This window comes from Halyomorpha halys, unplaced genomic scaffold, assembly GCF_000696795.3.
Source record: "Halyomorpha halys isolate HHAL.00 unplaced genomic scaffold, Hhal_1.1 Scaffold808.1, whole genome shotgun sequence".
Lineage (NCBI taxonomy): Eukaryota > Metazoa > Arthropoda > Insecta > Hemiptera > Pentatomidae > Halyomorpha > Halyomorpha halys.
Window position 1 is genome coordinate 554,301 of NW_027111618.1, and position 18,001 is coordinate 572,301.

The window sequence follows — 18,001 nt, forward strand, 5'->3', positions numbered from 1 at the left end:
ATATCATTTTTTTATTTTCACAAAAAAATTTAAATATATTATTTGGCATTTTTGCGTTCCTGTTGTGTGAATGCGCGGGCCTTTTTTTTTCTCGATATAAAAAGTTCGAAAAGTTTTTTTTTGTATATATTTTTTATAATAATCAACCCTCATTATCCCAAACTAACCAACCGTTATCGATAAATCGTATTAAAAAGAAATTAAATTAAAAGGCACTTATTAATTTAAAGATTTGAAGTATACAATAAGTTATAAAAAAAAAGTTGATCGAACAATATTATAGAAGTTTTGATAGTGAAGCCTAACGATATCTTTAATATCCAAGTAAATTGAAAGTAATTGTAGTCGAATTTTAGTTGTTTTTTTAAATATAAAAATGAACTTATTGTATTATGATAATATAATTGAAAAATTTATACCAGAAAGTTTTGTGCTAACCTACTGCTAAACTACTACCGGCGAACTTCTCACCAGTCGGCGTTTCTCCACATCATGCATCATTGGGATAGAAGATCATAAATATCACATCTAAGATAAAATGTAGCACGTCTCACATCAACAGTGCAAAAAGACTACTCCGTCATTCCATGAAATCCTAGCTCATAACGAGAATATTAGAATTTGATGCAGAATAACATTGTAATTGCAATTTTCTAATATTTTTTTTACGTCTCTAACTGATTTGTGCTCTATCATATAAATAATTACAGTATAATTTTTAAAGATATTACGTTTTCTTTTAGCTGAAGCATTAGAAAATAATTTAAAAAATTCTTTAAGCCCTTACTCAAATCTTTTTACATGGTTCGATTGAAATTGGAATGTATTAAATACATATATTGCTTAATACCTATATTAACTAAAATTTACAACTGTATTGACTAAAAAATAAAGCTAGTAAATGTGCCTTGAATTATAGTACAATAACATGTACAATAACAGCACTCCATAACATTTCCAGATTAGGTCTTGATGTAATCTTCTTTTCTGGAATATGAGAAGGTTATTGTGAATCAAAGATGAAGCAAGGTTAGAAACTAGCGGGGCTTGGGTGATAAGTGATTTTATTATGGAAGGAATGATATGTGGCTCAGTATAGATCGGCATCATATGGAAAATTGAGTTGATTATGAATGATTTTATTTGTAACAAAGTAAGGAGCATTGAAGATTTTACGAAGGATTCTGGATAGTAAAGATTGGATACGAAAGGAATTCGAAGGTAAGGTGCAGCCCCAAAGCTCAACTCCGTAAGTCAAATAGAGCCTTAATATGCCCATGTAAATGATGTTTTTGTCACTAATTGAAAGTTCATACCGTTTGTCTATTAAGTGCTGTATTCGTGGAATCGACGATCAGCTTTTTTGTATTGTATGAGCATTCTAAGTTCGTCTTTTGTCTTGATGCAACTCAAGGTAGGGGTTTATGTCAACGGAATAAGTTGAATATTATTCAAAGATATTATAGTGTAGGAAGTCATAGGTTGATAAAGGGACCTATAATTATTAAATAAATCTTAGTGCTTTTATTTTTTTCATTTTCAATTTTTTTTTTTTTTTTTTTTATGAAAGAACTATTTTAGCTAAATCTTATGTTACCAGAATCTCCTGAAAACGAAATTTTTGTTTATAACAAATTTTGAGACTAAAATCATCATCCTTTTGATGATTGTTTTTTTCATGAAAAACAAATAAACTTTACGAACACGTTATAATTAAAATCCAAGCTTGCGAATGAAAAACTTGTATTATATCTAATAAGACTGATTAGTATGATGTGTCCTATAGCAACCCGATAATTTTTGCCAGCATTTTATCAGTATATGGATGGTTTTAAATTTTCATAATTTCGTATAACCCTTCTCAAACAATTCTACCGGAATAATTATTTTTAATAACGAATCCAAACGAAGAACATGCTTAATATTAAATTGTATGTATTATAGTGTATTTCCAAGTTGTTATAGCTTAACGTCAGATTATACATTTTATATTGCTTTTACTATTATACTTTTGTGTTATACACTTTATTGGGTAAATAGTTAAAATTTATACTATTTTTATTCACAATTTCCACTTGCGTTGTTCACATTTGCCCAGTTTAAGAATATTATGAAATTGCTTTTCCTATTAGCTTATAAATGTTGACATCTGAAGAAGAAAGACAGAAATACCTCCTTCGAGGTATCGTTGATACAGCAGATAATCTGTTAAGCGTATCAACTCATTGGCCTTGAAAATGCAGCTAGTTTACGCTTTTAGAACATAAATTTAAATAGTAGAATCCCAATGAATGAAAACTACTACCTGCTATCTATGTCTCATCATAATTTTAATTTAATTCCTTATTTAATTAAATTTATTATTCCTAATTTTATACCTTCATTGGACCCCTCACCTAACCTTATAATGCCAAAAGGCAATCCAAGGTATCCTTCACACCCAGCTATACATATAGCATACCTCCTATATGTACGTACCAAATACCCACTCAAATCTTTACAGGAGGGTATGAAAAACAAAATTTTAATTAGCTATTAAAATATGAATTAGATAAAACAAATTGCTTTTACAAAATGTAATTATTTAACTGGTAGAGAAAGGAGTTATACTAACCAGCAATACTGCAATTTTTTGCAAATTGTGGTTGTTATGAAAACTACGTAAATCAATTATCTACTTTTTATTGGGAACGATACCAAATTCCAAATTATTTTTTAAATTTAAATTTTAATTATAGTTTAAATTGTAAATATTTATTCAATATTGTAAAAAAGTCAACATGTCTTCCTCATTGTTTGTATCTTACTTTTTGAAAAAAAAAAACTATTTTTTTTAAATCATGTTTTTTGGGGGGATTAATATTAGATAGGTAATTATTTTAATTTTGTTTTCATAGCCCCTAATGTTTTTCCGGTAATTGCATTGTCATAGAAAATCTCAGTTTATTGCATATTTTCATTTGAAGGAGGCCTGAATAAATACTATATTATTGGTGCCTCATTAATTTCATGATTTCTGTTAATTTTGGATATTTCCCAATCGATATCTTGGAGAAGGGGCACAACTTTGTCTTTTATCGAACTTATTCTAAAACTTAGACCAAAATTTAATCATCACAACTTCACCTTTTCCCATCATTGAGTTATTTCATGCATTCTAAACATTAATCAAGTCTTACAGTCAAGAAATTCTTCTTATTAGTAATTGTAAGTGCTCATGAAGCCGTTGAATATCGTATGTATTTTCATTCATGTTCCTTGTTCGTGATATAACATTATTGTAACCGATTTCCCACTGATTTGGCAATTTCGGAGACCAGTGATGTGCTATATGATGACGTTATGTATATTTATAAACATAACAACTTTAAGTGCAATGTAAGTTAGAAGCTAATAAAATGATTCAGTCTATATGATCTCAGTCTCACTGATTTTATTTTCTTATTTATGTAAGCCGAAAGTATCAAATGTCTAGCAAAAGTTACATTCATGTGGTTCAAATTTGTATTAGGGTGGGCAATTACTTATATTTTAAGGTGGATGTTTAGTCTTTATAGAATAAATCTACGGGACGAGCCGTCGTTCAAATAAAGGAGTTTTTTTTTCGCATGAGATTGATGAAATATGATAAAAGTTTTACTACACCGTGTCAACACTAATAACTTACAGGCCCAATCAAAATTGCCGTTTGCAAAGTATTGATGCTTCCAGGAAAATACGTTTGCAAAGGTGTAAGCGAATGTAGCTGATGGAATTTGATGAAATTTATAATTCATGGTATTGGTATCTAGATGTTCTGAATGTGCAAAATCACTGAACAATGTATAAAAATCGGACTAATGGTTCTATCGATTATGCTCGAACACAAATTTGACTTCAGACAGATACGCAACAAAATTTGTTCCTTGATGATTAAAACATAAAATTCCAGCGAAAATTTTCGGTTCTTTGGGTAAGCATTGTTTTTATCTCCTGCATAAATATAAACGTTCTATAACAAATTATTTAGGGAGGAAACAAAAGAATTGTAGTTACACTGTATAAAAAAAAAGTGATAAATGGCCGTTAAAATGATATTATTATTTTTTAGATTCACAACTCTTAAATTTTGACATTTATACATATATGAGTAATTAAGTCAAAAACAAAGGAAGGAGTTGCAATTTTAAATTAAAATATTCTTATAACGTTAATCAAAAATTTAAACTTCCCTGAAAAGTTGTAGTTGCAATGAAAATATAATTTGTTGTTTTTAGAAATATTTCGAGTTCCTGAAATAATATTAAATAATACATATACATTTAAAAAAACTTACGGTGTTGGTACAAACAAGATCTCTGCTACAAGGTTCGATTTCAGAGCAAGATTCACCCTCTTTGTTGCCGCATAAAAATGGACAGCAGGAACAGGGGTCAGGTACTGGTTCCATACAGAACACGACACAATTACTGGTGTCGCAGGTAGGACAGACCGCCCAGACCACGACGAGCCTGAGGAAGAGGAGTACAGCTAACCAAGACATCATCTCTAGTCACACCTTCTCTTACTGGGGGGCCATATATACTCGACCCCCACTACCGACACCGCGCTTCGAATTAGCGGCAACGATTATTCTTATAAATAAGTAACTAATTGAATGGTGTTGCTAATAGCTGTTCAGGGTAATAAGTAAATAATTGAAAGTTTCACATTTTATTAAATATTAAATCTTTATCTCATTATAACAAATATACATATATATTAACAATATAATTTATTAAATTTATAACATTTATTTTAATAAAAAAATTTTAATTTCTAACGTTACAAAGTTGAATTTAGAATATTATTTATAGAATAATATTTAGTAATGTTTATAACTGTGTTGTGTATAACATTCAGAAGTCTATGGACTACAAAGCCTGAAATTGAGAGGCGGCCTAACCCAAATAATAGAAAGGTACCTTCTCACGACACCCCGCTCCCGAAATTCCAGAATGATGTCCGATAATATTAAGATAATACCGGGAGTTTTATTAAACGTTTCAAAGATCAAGTCTTTGAAACTTTTACTAATAAGGATTAGCGGAATCGTGAAAAAAAAGTGAAATCGTGCAGCATTGAAAGAGTGGCTACAATTGAAACTGAAACGCCGATTTACAGTTTAAGCTACGTTTTTAATGTTGCTTTATTTAGCTATTTTTTTCTGTCCATATTCCTCTACTCGTTTTTAATAAATGTTTCAAAGGTAAGATAAGGCCGAGTTAATTCTGAGATTTAGGGGACAGATACCCTGGGAAGGACTCCCTTCTATTATTGTTGGTGATGATCTCAAAGAGGCTCAAAATGAACTTGTAAGAAACTTAATTTTGATCAACTTTTGGAGAGGGAGGACCTATATGTATTATCATTTTATTATTATTATTATCATTCATTTTGATTATAAATATCTCCCTTTTTTTTCCCCTACGCCCTTTATGGCTCTTCCGCCATAAGCGTTCAATCAGCCCATAAAGCGACGCAAACCAGGACCACTTAATCTCCTTATCTTGAAACCCCTTATAGTACAAGAGCCCAAGAAGAGAAAAAGGCAGTTATCTCACACCAATTTTTGATTACTTTAATGAAAAATATATATATAATTACTAGTCAAAATTGATGAGTCTGCCAAGTATAGCTAGGGGGAATAAAATATGACGGCCGTTTCAAAACCTTAAAAAAAACATTAATTTTTCATTCGGAGGTCTATATCTTAAAAACTACCAACAACATTGGTAAATCTAAGAGAACATTATTTAAAGAAGAGTAAATTTTCTGAAATATTAGCCCTAAAAGAGCTATTTACGTCCAATAGTTCTCGAGATATAGCTTTTTAAAAAGCAAAATTTCATAAAAATGTTGTATGGGACGTACTGAAAGATCAGCAGTCAGTGAATTTATTTTGAAAAATTTATATCTCAAAAACCATTTGACGTACAGATGTCTATTAGCACTCGAATTAAAGCTAGTTTAATGAGCTGTAAAGTGGTTTATGGTGTTTATCTTTGTAGGAGTAATAGTTTACATGAAATTTGCTAAAATATATTGATTTATAGTTGTTCGGACAAATTTTCATTTGCCAAATTCATATCCATATGTGAATATCATTAAAACTACTACACATACGTAGATTAGTGTCATAAACCACTTTATAGCAAGTTAAATTTCCTTTATTTTGAGTGTTCGCAGACATATGTGCGTCTTATGGATCTAGAGATATATTTTTTCAAAAATCCAACATTTTATACGAACAACTAGAAATTGACATTTTGTGAGTTTTTTTTTGTCAAATATCATAAAAACTACTGCTCCTACAAAGATAAAAATAATTAACTATTTTGTAGTAAATTTAACTAGCTTTAATTTGAGTGCTGGCAGACATCTGTACGTCCAATGGTTTCTGAAATGAAGTTTTTCATAAATCAAACTTATTGTCCAAACAACTATACATCAATTTATTTAAGCAAATATCATGAAAACTAGTATTCCTACGAAGGTAAAGTTCATAAACTTCTTTATAGTCCATTAAACTAGCTTTAATTTGAGTGCTAATAGACATCTGTACGTCACATAGTTCCTTAGATATAGAGTTCTCAATATAAATTAACTAACTACTAATCTTTCAGAAGATTTTTTAAGAAATTTTGCTTTTTAGAAAGCTATATCTCGAGAACTATTGGACGTAAATAGCTCTTTAAGGGCTAACATTTCAGAAAATTTACTCTTCTTTAAATTATGTTCTCTTAGATTATCTATTGTTGTTGGTAGTTTTTAAGATATAGACCTCCAAATGAAAAATTAATGTTTTTTTAACGTTTTTAAACAGCCGCCATTTTTTATTCCCCCTACCTATACTTGGCAGGCTCATCAGTTTTGACTAGTAATTATACCTAGTTTTCATTAAAGTAATCAAAAATTTAGCTCTAAAAGCAGCAACTGATACGTGGCGGGGATCAGGTGGTATGCTGATGATGCCAGACTAGCTGATAGATTTGATGCAGCTTATTACTCAAAGACGCCTTGATGAGACTTTATATCTCCCTAAAAGATGTAAAAATCAGGTTGCATAAAAGCTCATTTTGAGCCACAGTTAGAGTGCAATTAACTGTTGAAACCGTTCAAATAACATTCCAATACTACGAAAGGTAAAATAGGAAATAAAACAGTTTTAACAATAAGTCCTCAGAAAACATGTACTACCCTACTTTTTTGGCACTCTCATCGTCCACGGACCACCGGCTGGAAACCACTCGTGTATCTATGACAAATGTAGAACAAAACAAAAGATTTTTTTTTGCACTTAAAACTCAATCTCAAATTAATTATTATACAGAACTAATGTTGGGATTGTCCAAAAAAATATTCGTCAAGATGCAAATTAGCAGTACTAAAAACGATTAAAACTGATCCTTTTGGAGACAAGAAGCTTCTTGGAGGAATAAGCTTAAAATCAGTATCTTCTGAGACATTTTGTCTCTAAAAGTTTCCAAAACTTCCGATTTCGAAGACATATAACAAAGATTTTTGAAAGAAGAAAAAAAATATTGAACAAAGAAAACATAAAACCTACCTTTAAATTTTTAGAGATTCCTAACTCATGCATGCACATCTTCATAAGAAATTCTATTACACTTTTACTTACACAATAAAAAGATAGTTTGACTATGAAAGGAATTTCTCATCTGTAAGTCGAAAAGAAACTAATGGTCATTTAATATTGAAACTTTTGGGATAAAAAAAAAAATTGTTTATTCACACCTCTATTATCATCCCCTCATTTACATAAGGAATCTATATTTTATAATAATAGATTAATTAAAAACTAATAATTGAAGCATTTATAAAACAAGGTTACAATACTCTAACTAATAATCACTGTTATAACTGAACTGAATAACTGTTACTGAAACCGAGGCAAATGTAACTCCAACCTATAAACTGTGACAAATCACTATAAAATGATAATAACAACTCCAAGAATAGTTTAAACTGTTCGTCGAAACAGTTTCGAAAACGTTAAATAATTAGAACAATATTATTTCAACCATCGTCCATTTTTTTATTATTTATTTAAATTTTCATTAAAATGAAAATGCTTTATTGATTTATAAGACCTCGAAGAAAGGGATTTTCCTATTAATCAACGTTCTGAACAGTTGAGATCACTCATATAAGCTGGAAAGCAAGAAACCAAAAACAGATGCAAGATGAGCTTTATTAGATTACTGAAATGGATAAACCCAATTTTCTCAGAACTGTGAGGGCTTAACAGAAATCTGATAGGAATCTTCTTTCATATACATTTATTGTGTGTCAGAAACACCTAAGTCTTTCTTAATACTAAAAAAAGATAAGAAATGAACTAGTTTATATAACTATTTTTTTAAAAATATTTATATAACTAATAAGCTTATACTTATGATATAATTAATAAAAAAGAAATGTACATTTAAAAGAAAATTCATTTGATAATGTTTTGGCTATTTATGTATTTTATAGGATTGTATACCTACACTAAAAACGTTCATACATCTAAGAATCAATTTTTTTGTATTCTTTAAGTGCTTGGACCACTTGAGCATTTTAGATCTTGTATTATAATTGAATGATAAAAATAAAATGAACGTGAAAGTGAAGCTATTGGTCTGTTTCAGTATTCTATTCAGATGTTTGTATAAAACATTAAGTATTGATCCATTGCTATGGTATAATAATAATTTCTTCAATTAAATAAAAAAATTGTGTTTAAATAATAAATAAAACACACAACCATTTTGATCATTACTTTTTACAATAAATTTATGTATTTAGATAAAACTCTTCTTCAATGTCGCTAAATTGTATATAATTTTTTTTCAGTATAAATCTCGAACAAACATGATAATGCACCAGGGTTAAAATTCACTTTTTTAAAATACTGGATAAGAAAAGGTTTATAAAAATTAACATTATAAATTTAATATTTTTGTTGGATATTAATTAATCATAATTTCCTTTAGTACCTATCCCACGTTAGTGTTAATGTGGCAGATATTATTTTCATTTGTACTTTTTTTTTTAACAGTACACTCCAAACTGGAAATAGTTTTGTTTTAGAACAAATTTTTCTACAAGCATAGGAAAAAAAGTGGCTATGGCTTAGGTGATATTTTTTTGGAATGTTGGATGTAGCTGGTATATATAGTTTTGTGCTGTATAAGTGAAACTGAACTTATATAAAAATGTGTTTTCCCCAGCAAAAATTTTCTTAGAGATTTTCAAAAAAAGAAGTACTTCAGGGATGAAATAAGAACATCAAAGAGTCACAGGTAGAATTAAAGAATCCTCACAAACAAAGAGAAAACAGTATGATATTAGTTAAAAAAAATAATAAATTTTTGTACTAAGAAACCAAAATATTAATGTCCCCTTTCACTTACAAATTGATAACAATAATAATTTTTTTTTTTTTGCCTAATTTATAATTACACTTATTTGTTTTAAAGTTTTTTTTGTACATCTATATCATACTTTTGAGCTAACATTATAGTGATTTTGTATTACATTATATTTTATTGTTTTATACCTTACTAAATATCATATTGAACTTTTTCATTTTACTTTAAAACATAATATTAGAGCCTGTTTATGGTAATAGTCAATTTTAGTATGATAGTACGATTGTTTTAATCGCAACTGGGTGAGGTTTACTTATATCTACTTTAAACTAAAAAACTAGGAGTTCAGTAATAATAGACAATCATTTAAGATTTTATTTTAGCATTATTTAATAACTTTTTATAGATTTTAACCATTTTGGCTTTTCATTACCATAAAATAATATTGGATTGGCTTTGATCCGACCTTACAAAAAATCAAGACTTGAACTTACCAGCAGATTATTAGATTCATCCACACTTTAAAACTAAATGATTTAATATGACATATGTCTATTAATATACTAAAAATTTCATAGATTGAAAAATGTAAATGAATAAGTAAATTAATAAAATTAAAAATATATTAGCTAAACTGACTTAGATCTAGAATGAAACCACCTGACATGGTAATTAAGAGTACAAATAACTACTAAGTAATAAATTTTCATGAGGGTTATAAGGAAAGCATGGATAAGTAATATAATATGTTTAATCAAAACAACAATTACAGAGTAAATAAACAAAATCTGACATTTATTTCCATCTGTTCTTCTACATTATTGATATCTGATAGCTTATATATCTACTTACTAAAAATAACTAAAATATTATGCAATATATATGAAAGAAAATCTAAAAAGATCAACTCGATAATAATCTGACATTTATAATTAAACATATAAGAAGAAGCACAAACATCTAGAAACACTGCAAGTTACACATATAAAGTAAAGGAGGATTATAGATTGTCGACATCAACTTATGGTACTATAGCTTTTAGAACATTTATTATATTCTTTCAATAAAAAATTAAATCATCAGAACAACAATAAATGTATAATGTAATAAATACAGTAACTTCTATTTTTAAACGGTTCTATTTTTTATAATCTTCCAGTGCACAGGACTTTATTTTTGATAATAAGTAACAAAATGAGAGTAACCAGTGCAGTTTACTTTTCAAAATAAAAAGCTTCCGCTAAATACAAAAATTTTCAATATTTACATACAATATTTTTTTTTTAGAGATATATATATTTTAAAAACTATATGCAAATAACTTGATTTATTATTATTAAATATACATTCATAATCGTACTGATTCTGTAATCAAATATGTTTATAACATCATACTTCTTATTTTAAATTAATACATTAAAAACAAAATTTTAAAAACATTCATACTTATAAAAATTGTAAATTCATGGTAATTACTAGATTTGTAATCTTTGCGCTCAATGCCAAAAGTTATTTGAAATAGAGTGTGAAATAACGCTTGGCTATTCAAATTTAAATTTGTATCGCTAAATTTGAATTTATTAGAAAAAAAATTATTGAGTCATAATATATATCATGTATATTATGTAGAGATAAATATAAGCAGTTGATATATATTTTTTTCAGAAACATTAATCACTTTCTATAAATATTAGGAAAAAATGCAAAGCAAAGCTCTAGAAATGGAACCACCAACCATTCAGTAGAGTTGTATATAAATAAAAAAAATATGTTATAGGTTATTTTTTTCATTAAAATATAAACTCCTATGTTTTCAAACCTGTACTTGGCAGGATCATTTGATCTGATTCATAATTAATTAATGAATTAACTATACAAATCAAACCTCTTAAAATGGAAGGAGTGTGTTAACTATGTTGGCCAGTTTGAGGTTCTACGCTGCCACTTTCTATAAAATAATTAAATTAATACTCTAAATAGCAGTTGGGTAAATAATGTTTTTTTTCTTTATTGGAAATACCAGTATTACAAATTAAAACTAATAATATTTTCAATGAAATTGATTTGATACACAGAAAAAATAATATTATGAACATCTTTTTAAATGTTAAATTCTTCTAACATTTTATTACTCTTTAAATTCTTAGTGTTTGTTAAAACTTTTATTTTAAAATTATGCATACTACAGAAAAGAATATAAGACATATTCTTACTTCTGAATAATTACTTTTTAATTAAGTATATTGCATAAAATAATGACTGATATTCTCTACAAAACTTCACAGCCAGTATTTTATTTTGATTCTACGTTTGACTAGTAAAAACCAAGCTTTTTCACACCCCAATTTTAAATGGCTACAACAAATCATTATACTGAAAATATTATTTTGTGTTAGGTTTAAAATCTATACTAAATAAAGTCTAACACATTTTTTTTTACTTTTACTGGTCACTACAACTAATTAAGGTTCAAATGTACTTAGAATTATCATACATCACAATTGACTATAACTTTTTTACTTTGGACATCTTTGGTAATATATACAAATGAGCATACGAATCAAATGCCAAACATTTAAGAACTGCATTTGAATTAATTTCTAACGACTTTCTAGCCAAATTTAAATATTTTTATTGTTTTATTCCAGTTGTGGTTTTGTTTCCTTTTTTTTCTTCTAATTGTGAAGGGTGAATGTGTTAATATATGATGTTTATTTGGAAAATGGATTAATGAATATAGTAAATTACACAATACAAAAATATATTACATCCACAATCACACAAATGTTGTTGTATTCTTTGTATATAAACAAATACAAAGTCCAAAAGCCCTTTGAACATTTTCTTTGAGTCATTCCAAATCAACTTCTCCGTACAAAAATTTATTGCAAAGCAATAAATAAGTTTAAGAAATAATTATGGATTTGAAGAAATAAATCTTTACATTACTTAGAGTTACAATGATTTATAAAGATTTATTATCTTTTAATAATATTTTTTATTACTTGTAAAATATAATAATGAATTGTATTACTTTCTTGTATAGAAAGTTATCATAATATTAATTAATAAAGTTTTTAATAAAAAAACGAAATTTAATGAGGTTTATTTAAAAAGGAAAGCAATGCCACCAAAGCAAAAAATTGAAACAAATTACAAATGTCATCATTGAAACTCCAAAGGCCTTGTGTCTAAAAACTGTATTTTTCAGGAGAACAAAAAAAGACTTTTCTTTATGATTTTACTCAAGAAAAATGCAGGTTTTAGACATAAGACCTTTTGTATTTCTAGTGGTACCAATAATAATCAAGTTTTATGAAAATTCAAATAAGAGAGAAACTTTTACTAACTAATTTCTAATGCATAAAAATAAACTATATATTTTGGGGAGTAAAAAGTTTGTTAATAACACAAAGAAACATTGTATAAGGTAATATAAATCTTAATTTTAATAAAGCTAATTTATTTTTAACATAATGTTTGATTATAAAAATTTTTGCTCAGTTTTTCATCAAATCAAGAATAGTATGGCTTCATTACCCATCAAAAAATTGACAGATGAAATAATATAATCGTGGAAAATAGATAAACTAGATTGTTTCTTTTTCCCTCACATATAATTTTGATCTTATTTTTATGTTCTAAATTTCAATTGTTTGTGACCGCTAAATCAAGAATTTCAATGAAATCATGCAATATAAAATATTTTATGTTTAGTGCTTTTATTATTAAAAAAGGATATGTAAATAAATTCTGTATCATCGCAATGGTGATTAATGACTTGGAATGACCCTGTTGAAAAAAATTATCTTGACTGTTCTTTCTTTTTTTTTTTTTTTTTTAAAAAACCAATGGTGTCTATATACAAGAGGATGTTGATGGTAGTGGTGCATTGTTGATAATCCACTGACACCAGGGCTACCAAGTGGTGGTAGTCGTTTGAGTGCAATTGGCAGTCGGTGAACCACACCACCTGGCCTGTGTGAGTGGTGGGCATGGCGTGCCACCTCGACGAGCAGGACGCAATACAGCTCTGGTTCTCACCATCTCCCCAACACCGCATGAAGAAGAACAGCCTCCCCACTCACCCCATTCACCAACTTTACAGTCTCGAACCAATCCTGAAATCCCATCTTCTGTATTTTCAATAAAATATATTATCTTCAGGTAAAATTAATATATAAATATAAATTATGAGCAATGAATGAGTGATGCAATCAAGATTATCAATATTAAACATCTACCAGAAAGGATAGGTGATTTTGGTTTAACCACCCTAATATATGTCACTACTTGGTGTTTCTAGCGTTTAAAAAGTAAGATAAAATAGAATTTTCAAATTCTAAAATTTCACTTGTATGAAGCAAATTTAAACAATTTTTCTGAAATATTTTAGGGTTATTACCTTAATTAATTAAATATTACCCATCCCCTACTTTTGTGAGTTTTGTTATGAGATAAAAATGATAATCTTGGTGATAAAAATCACATCCAAAACATCATTAAAATAAATAAGCTTTAGAATTTTATTCTTACAAATTTAACTTGTATAATTTTTGGTAATTCCCTCATTTTTAAGAGATGATAGATCCTAAACTTTCTGTTATGGGCTGAAATTAATCCTCATTAAATTTACTTCAACTTTGTTACATATGGTTATTGTTATATAAAGAATATTTATGACAATATTTTACAAAAAAACAAACCATAATGATAATTTTTGAGTTTTTGGAGAAAAAATCAATGTTTAGAAAGCAGTATGTTGAAAATTAATGTTTGCAAGGAGCTCACTTTGATTTAAAATTAAGACAAATTTTACCAGATTTAAAATATCAACAGCTTTTTTGAAAAGTGCATAGTTTTGGTGTTATTAAGTAGTAATTGAATAATACTAAGTTATTAAATATTACTTTTGCTTTAAATTCAAAACATTATTCTAAGTTCTACAAAAGTAAACTTTATAAATAACAAAAAAAGGTTTTGGCTCTCATTTGACGTACATAATCAAAATTCAAATATTAAAATATAAATACAACTTTATGTTTTTTTATTTTTAGACGTATTTTCATTCAGTAATAATATAGTTAAGATATTTTTTGAGTTTATTTTTTTTTACTAAAAAGTTCATAGAAAACGTATAAATAAATATGAGTTAAATTAAGAGAAGATTATTTTCTGATATCAAGTTTCTACTATTGATGACAAGTTGGGTGTGACCCTTTGTGTGAAGTCTTTTTCTTTTAGTGATTGGTCCTTTTGTTTTTCCATAAAACTTTGGATGATTCCTATTTAATGAGATAAACTTGGTCGTTTACTCATCATATATAATGAACAAGCATTTATAGTTCGACTTTAACACATGTGAAGCCACATGACACAGCTAGCTATAATAATATAATAATAACATTTATGATCAATAAAACATAAATACTTATATATCATACCGAAATCACATCATATATTTTTATTCTTTTTGCTATTTGAAAATTTAGAATCTTTTTTTTAAGTCTGTTAATCTTATGCTTTCATTTAATTTTGAAAGAAGTTTTTCAAATACAAAGTATCTTTATTTCTCTTTTATTTATTACCAAATTCTTTCATGATTTACATTTATTCATTTTTTAATGCTCCTATAACAAAAGATCGTTAAAGATTTCAAATTAAAAAAATCAAAGGGAATTTACAGGAAACCATTTGTAAAATGAGAATAATACCTACCTGATATTGAATACAGCAACATACATTGATATAATGAGTTTAATCAAAATCATTAAGAGCTACTAATGAGAAAATTGTAAAATCAATGATATAAAGAGGGACTAAAAGTACTAAAGCCAATTATAGTGAAAATGCCGCTGTTACATTCCATATTTTTCCTTACCTTAAATACATAATTTTAGTTTCAATAAATTTTTGTGTTCCTAGGTAGCTAGGATGTGCTGTTCATATATACACAGACTATTTTGTGATAATTGATTATCAGGACCTGAGTAACATGAAAATGTATATTTATATTGAAAACTCAGATTTAAGATTTTGCAAAATCACCATACTTCATAATTTGAACATACTACACCTTACTATATATTTGATATAAAGATAAGTGATAATAAAAAAAAAAAAAACGATAAACTTTAAACAAACTGAAAGATTATTTTGGTAAAGAGGAAAACTGTACTAGTAAAATAATTTGTTAAAATGGGTTTTGAGTGTACTTACTAGACTTCTTATAAGTTGGTTTGAACAGCCTTCCTTCTTGGTTATGATACGTTTCTACAATACTATTTAGAATGGCATTTGTATCACCTTTCCTTATTATGCCTGGTCCGAGTGGGCGTGGAGGTTTTGCTGTTGGAACTGGAATTCTGTAAAAAAAAAAAAAAAAAATTCAATTAGACAAAAAAATTAATTAGAAATTTTGATTTTAACTATAATATTGCAGATTAACTGTTGAAACTTAAGGCTGTAGATTATTCAGACTGAAATTCTAAACCTGTTTTATCTCCAACCATTTGAAATTTATAAGCTCATAGGTTGATAATTAAAAAATAGTAAATTTGTGGCAATATACCATTGTTGTCAATATTATTTTACAAAAATGTTCAAATCTCTTCTTGTTTTTAAGACAGACTAAATTTTTGATGACTGGTACATTAATTTTTTTTCCCTAAATAAGAATAGTTCATTGGATACAACCTAAAACTTTTAGATGATTTGGTTGATAAAGAAGAACTGTAGCAAGTTTCTCCGAGAGCTATGATGATATAAAAATATCTGTTTTGTCAAAAGATTATGTGGTTCTAAAACAAAAACTAGTTGAAACAGAACAACATAATTTGGGGTATACTGATGTAATAATGATGATGATGATGTGTATGAATATATAATGCATACTGAATTTCATCAAAATCTGAAACCATGTAACATTTGTTAAAATTTCTGGATGATTAGAAGAGGAATGACCCTTACACAATTTAATTTTTGAGTCAGATGTGATTTCAAACTTCTTAGCTAAGCTCCTGTTGTATTTAGCTGCTTAATACCGATAAAATCCAATATTAATTAACTCATATATTATATGAAACTAAAAATGCAATATAAAACATAATATATAGGTGATGTGTTTATTAATATATATATATATATGTATGTTCTAAGGATTTCCATACAAGCAGTAAGATTCCTTAAACTAGAGTTTCTATGGCCCATTCCCCGTTTAAACCATGTTCTATAAATGATTCTTCCATTTTATTATCCTAAGTTTTTTGTCTTACCTCGTCTTCTTCTATCGTCTTTTTTCCCTTGACGATCTTCCTTCTGTCATTCTTTTTTAATGCCCTTAACAAATTAGATGGTTTTTCTCCATCTCTTTCAAAATGTCTTTTTATCTTCATAGATTTTAATCTGAGATGGGAATGTTCAAAACCCTGTTGAGTAGCCATGGAATGATCCATTCCAAAAATATTTTGCAGAGCCCCCCAAAGAGGCTTGTGGAACCTTTCTGTCCCACAGAACTCCAGTTGGAAACCACTAGTGTATGCTATTAAAATCAAACCTACTAATTGAGATTCAATTATTTCATCGTTTGTTTATTTAATTCTTTTTTCAGTTAACTAACAAAGCTTTTAACGGTGAAAAGAGTTTTGACAAATAGTTAGGTACTGATCAAAATTTATTAAGAAGTTATTCTGTACCACTTCAGCCCATGAAGGTTCAGGGGTCCATTAAATTATAAGCACATACTGTTTTTTGAGCAACAGTTGGACAAGGAGTCAATGATTCACACTCAACTGCCAGATTTTTCCCCAATTAAGAGTACCACTTTTAAAGAGCCTGGGTGCCCAGGGAGGGCTCCTGAATCCCTAGGGTTGACTCACGGTGACAGTAACAGAGTAAATAATTATCTGCCACAGCTAGATTCAAATCCTACACTATTCTCCTATGTGGAACAAAAAGTTCAATTTGTAAAAACATTGACAAGAAGAATTGAAATCACTTACATATAATTGTCGCTGACAGTTGTTGTTCTCTCTTGCATTAGCCTCTCCTGTTCTTTAGTTTCTTCTTCTATTTCCTCTTGTATATCTTCATTTCCATTCATCATATTAATTTTGTTCTGTTGATCAGACCTCACTACTTCATACTTTTTATCATCTTCACCGTGATGAAATATTTCACTTGTTTCATATTCTCTCATCTGAAAGAAGTAAATATATAATTATATTAAAGTAACCATTACTCCATCAAATACTGGATGAGAATGTTAGATATTTAATTTTTTGAACAAATAAAAATTTAAAAAAGTGATTAGTGACATTAGATCGATAGAGCCAAGGTTCACATAAAAATATAATAAAAAATTTATCTTCTGTTCAACCATGCTTAGGTCAGGAGATGTAGATATATATTTTATACTATGTTAAAGTAATTAAATTATTTGTATATATTTTTTTTGTTCACAAGATTACCCATAAAAATTATAATTAGTAAGCAGGACAGATATGCGTTATTTAGCAATATTTTTGGTACTTGGAGACAGTGGGTCAAAGAGATCCTGTCTCATGATATCTGCTGGCATACATTTTTTTTTTTTTTTTTTTTGCAAA

The 18,001-nt window shown here is 27.9% G+C and overlaps 2 protein-coding genes across 2 annotated transcripts in view; both read right to left on the reverse strand.

Annotated features, from left to right (window-relative positions):
• LOC106686321 (kazal-type serine protease inhibitor domain-containing protein 1) overlaps positions 1 to 4,546 on the reverse strand; it is a 15,685-nt gene extending 11,139 nt beyond the window's left edge. The window contains exon 1 of the mRNA XM_014429540.3: positions 4,316 to 4,546. Coding sequence (XP_014285026.3) covers positions 4,316 to 4,525 — 210 coding nt within the window. The 5' untranslated portion in view covers positions 4,526 to 4,546. The remainder of the gene's footprint in view (positions 1 to 4,315) is intronic.
• A 6,673-nt stretch (positions 4,547 to 11,219) lies between these two features.
• The window catches only part of mspo (M-spondin), a gene marked incomplete at its 5' end in the record, with an annotated part of 15,002 nt that continues 8,220 nt past the window's right edge, over positions 11,220 to 18,001 (reverse strand). Inside the window, 3 exon segments of the mRNA XM_014429542.3 lie at positions 11,220 to 13,516; positions 15,615 to 15,760; positions 17,396 to 17,592. Of these exon segments, the coding sequence (XP_014285028.3) occupies positions 13,314 to 13,516; positions 15,615 to 15,760; positions 17,396 to 17,592 (546 nt within the window).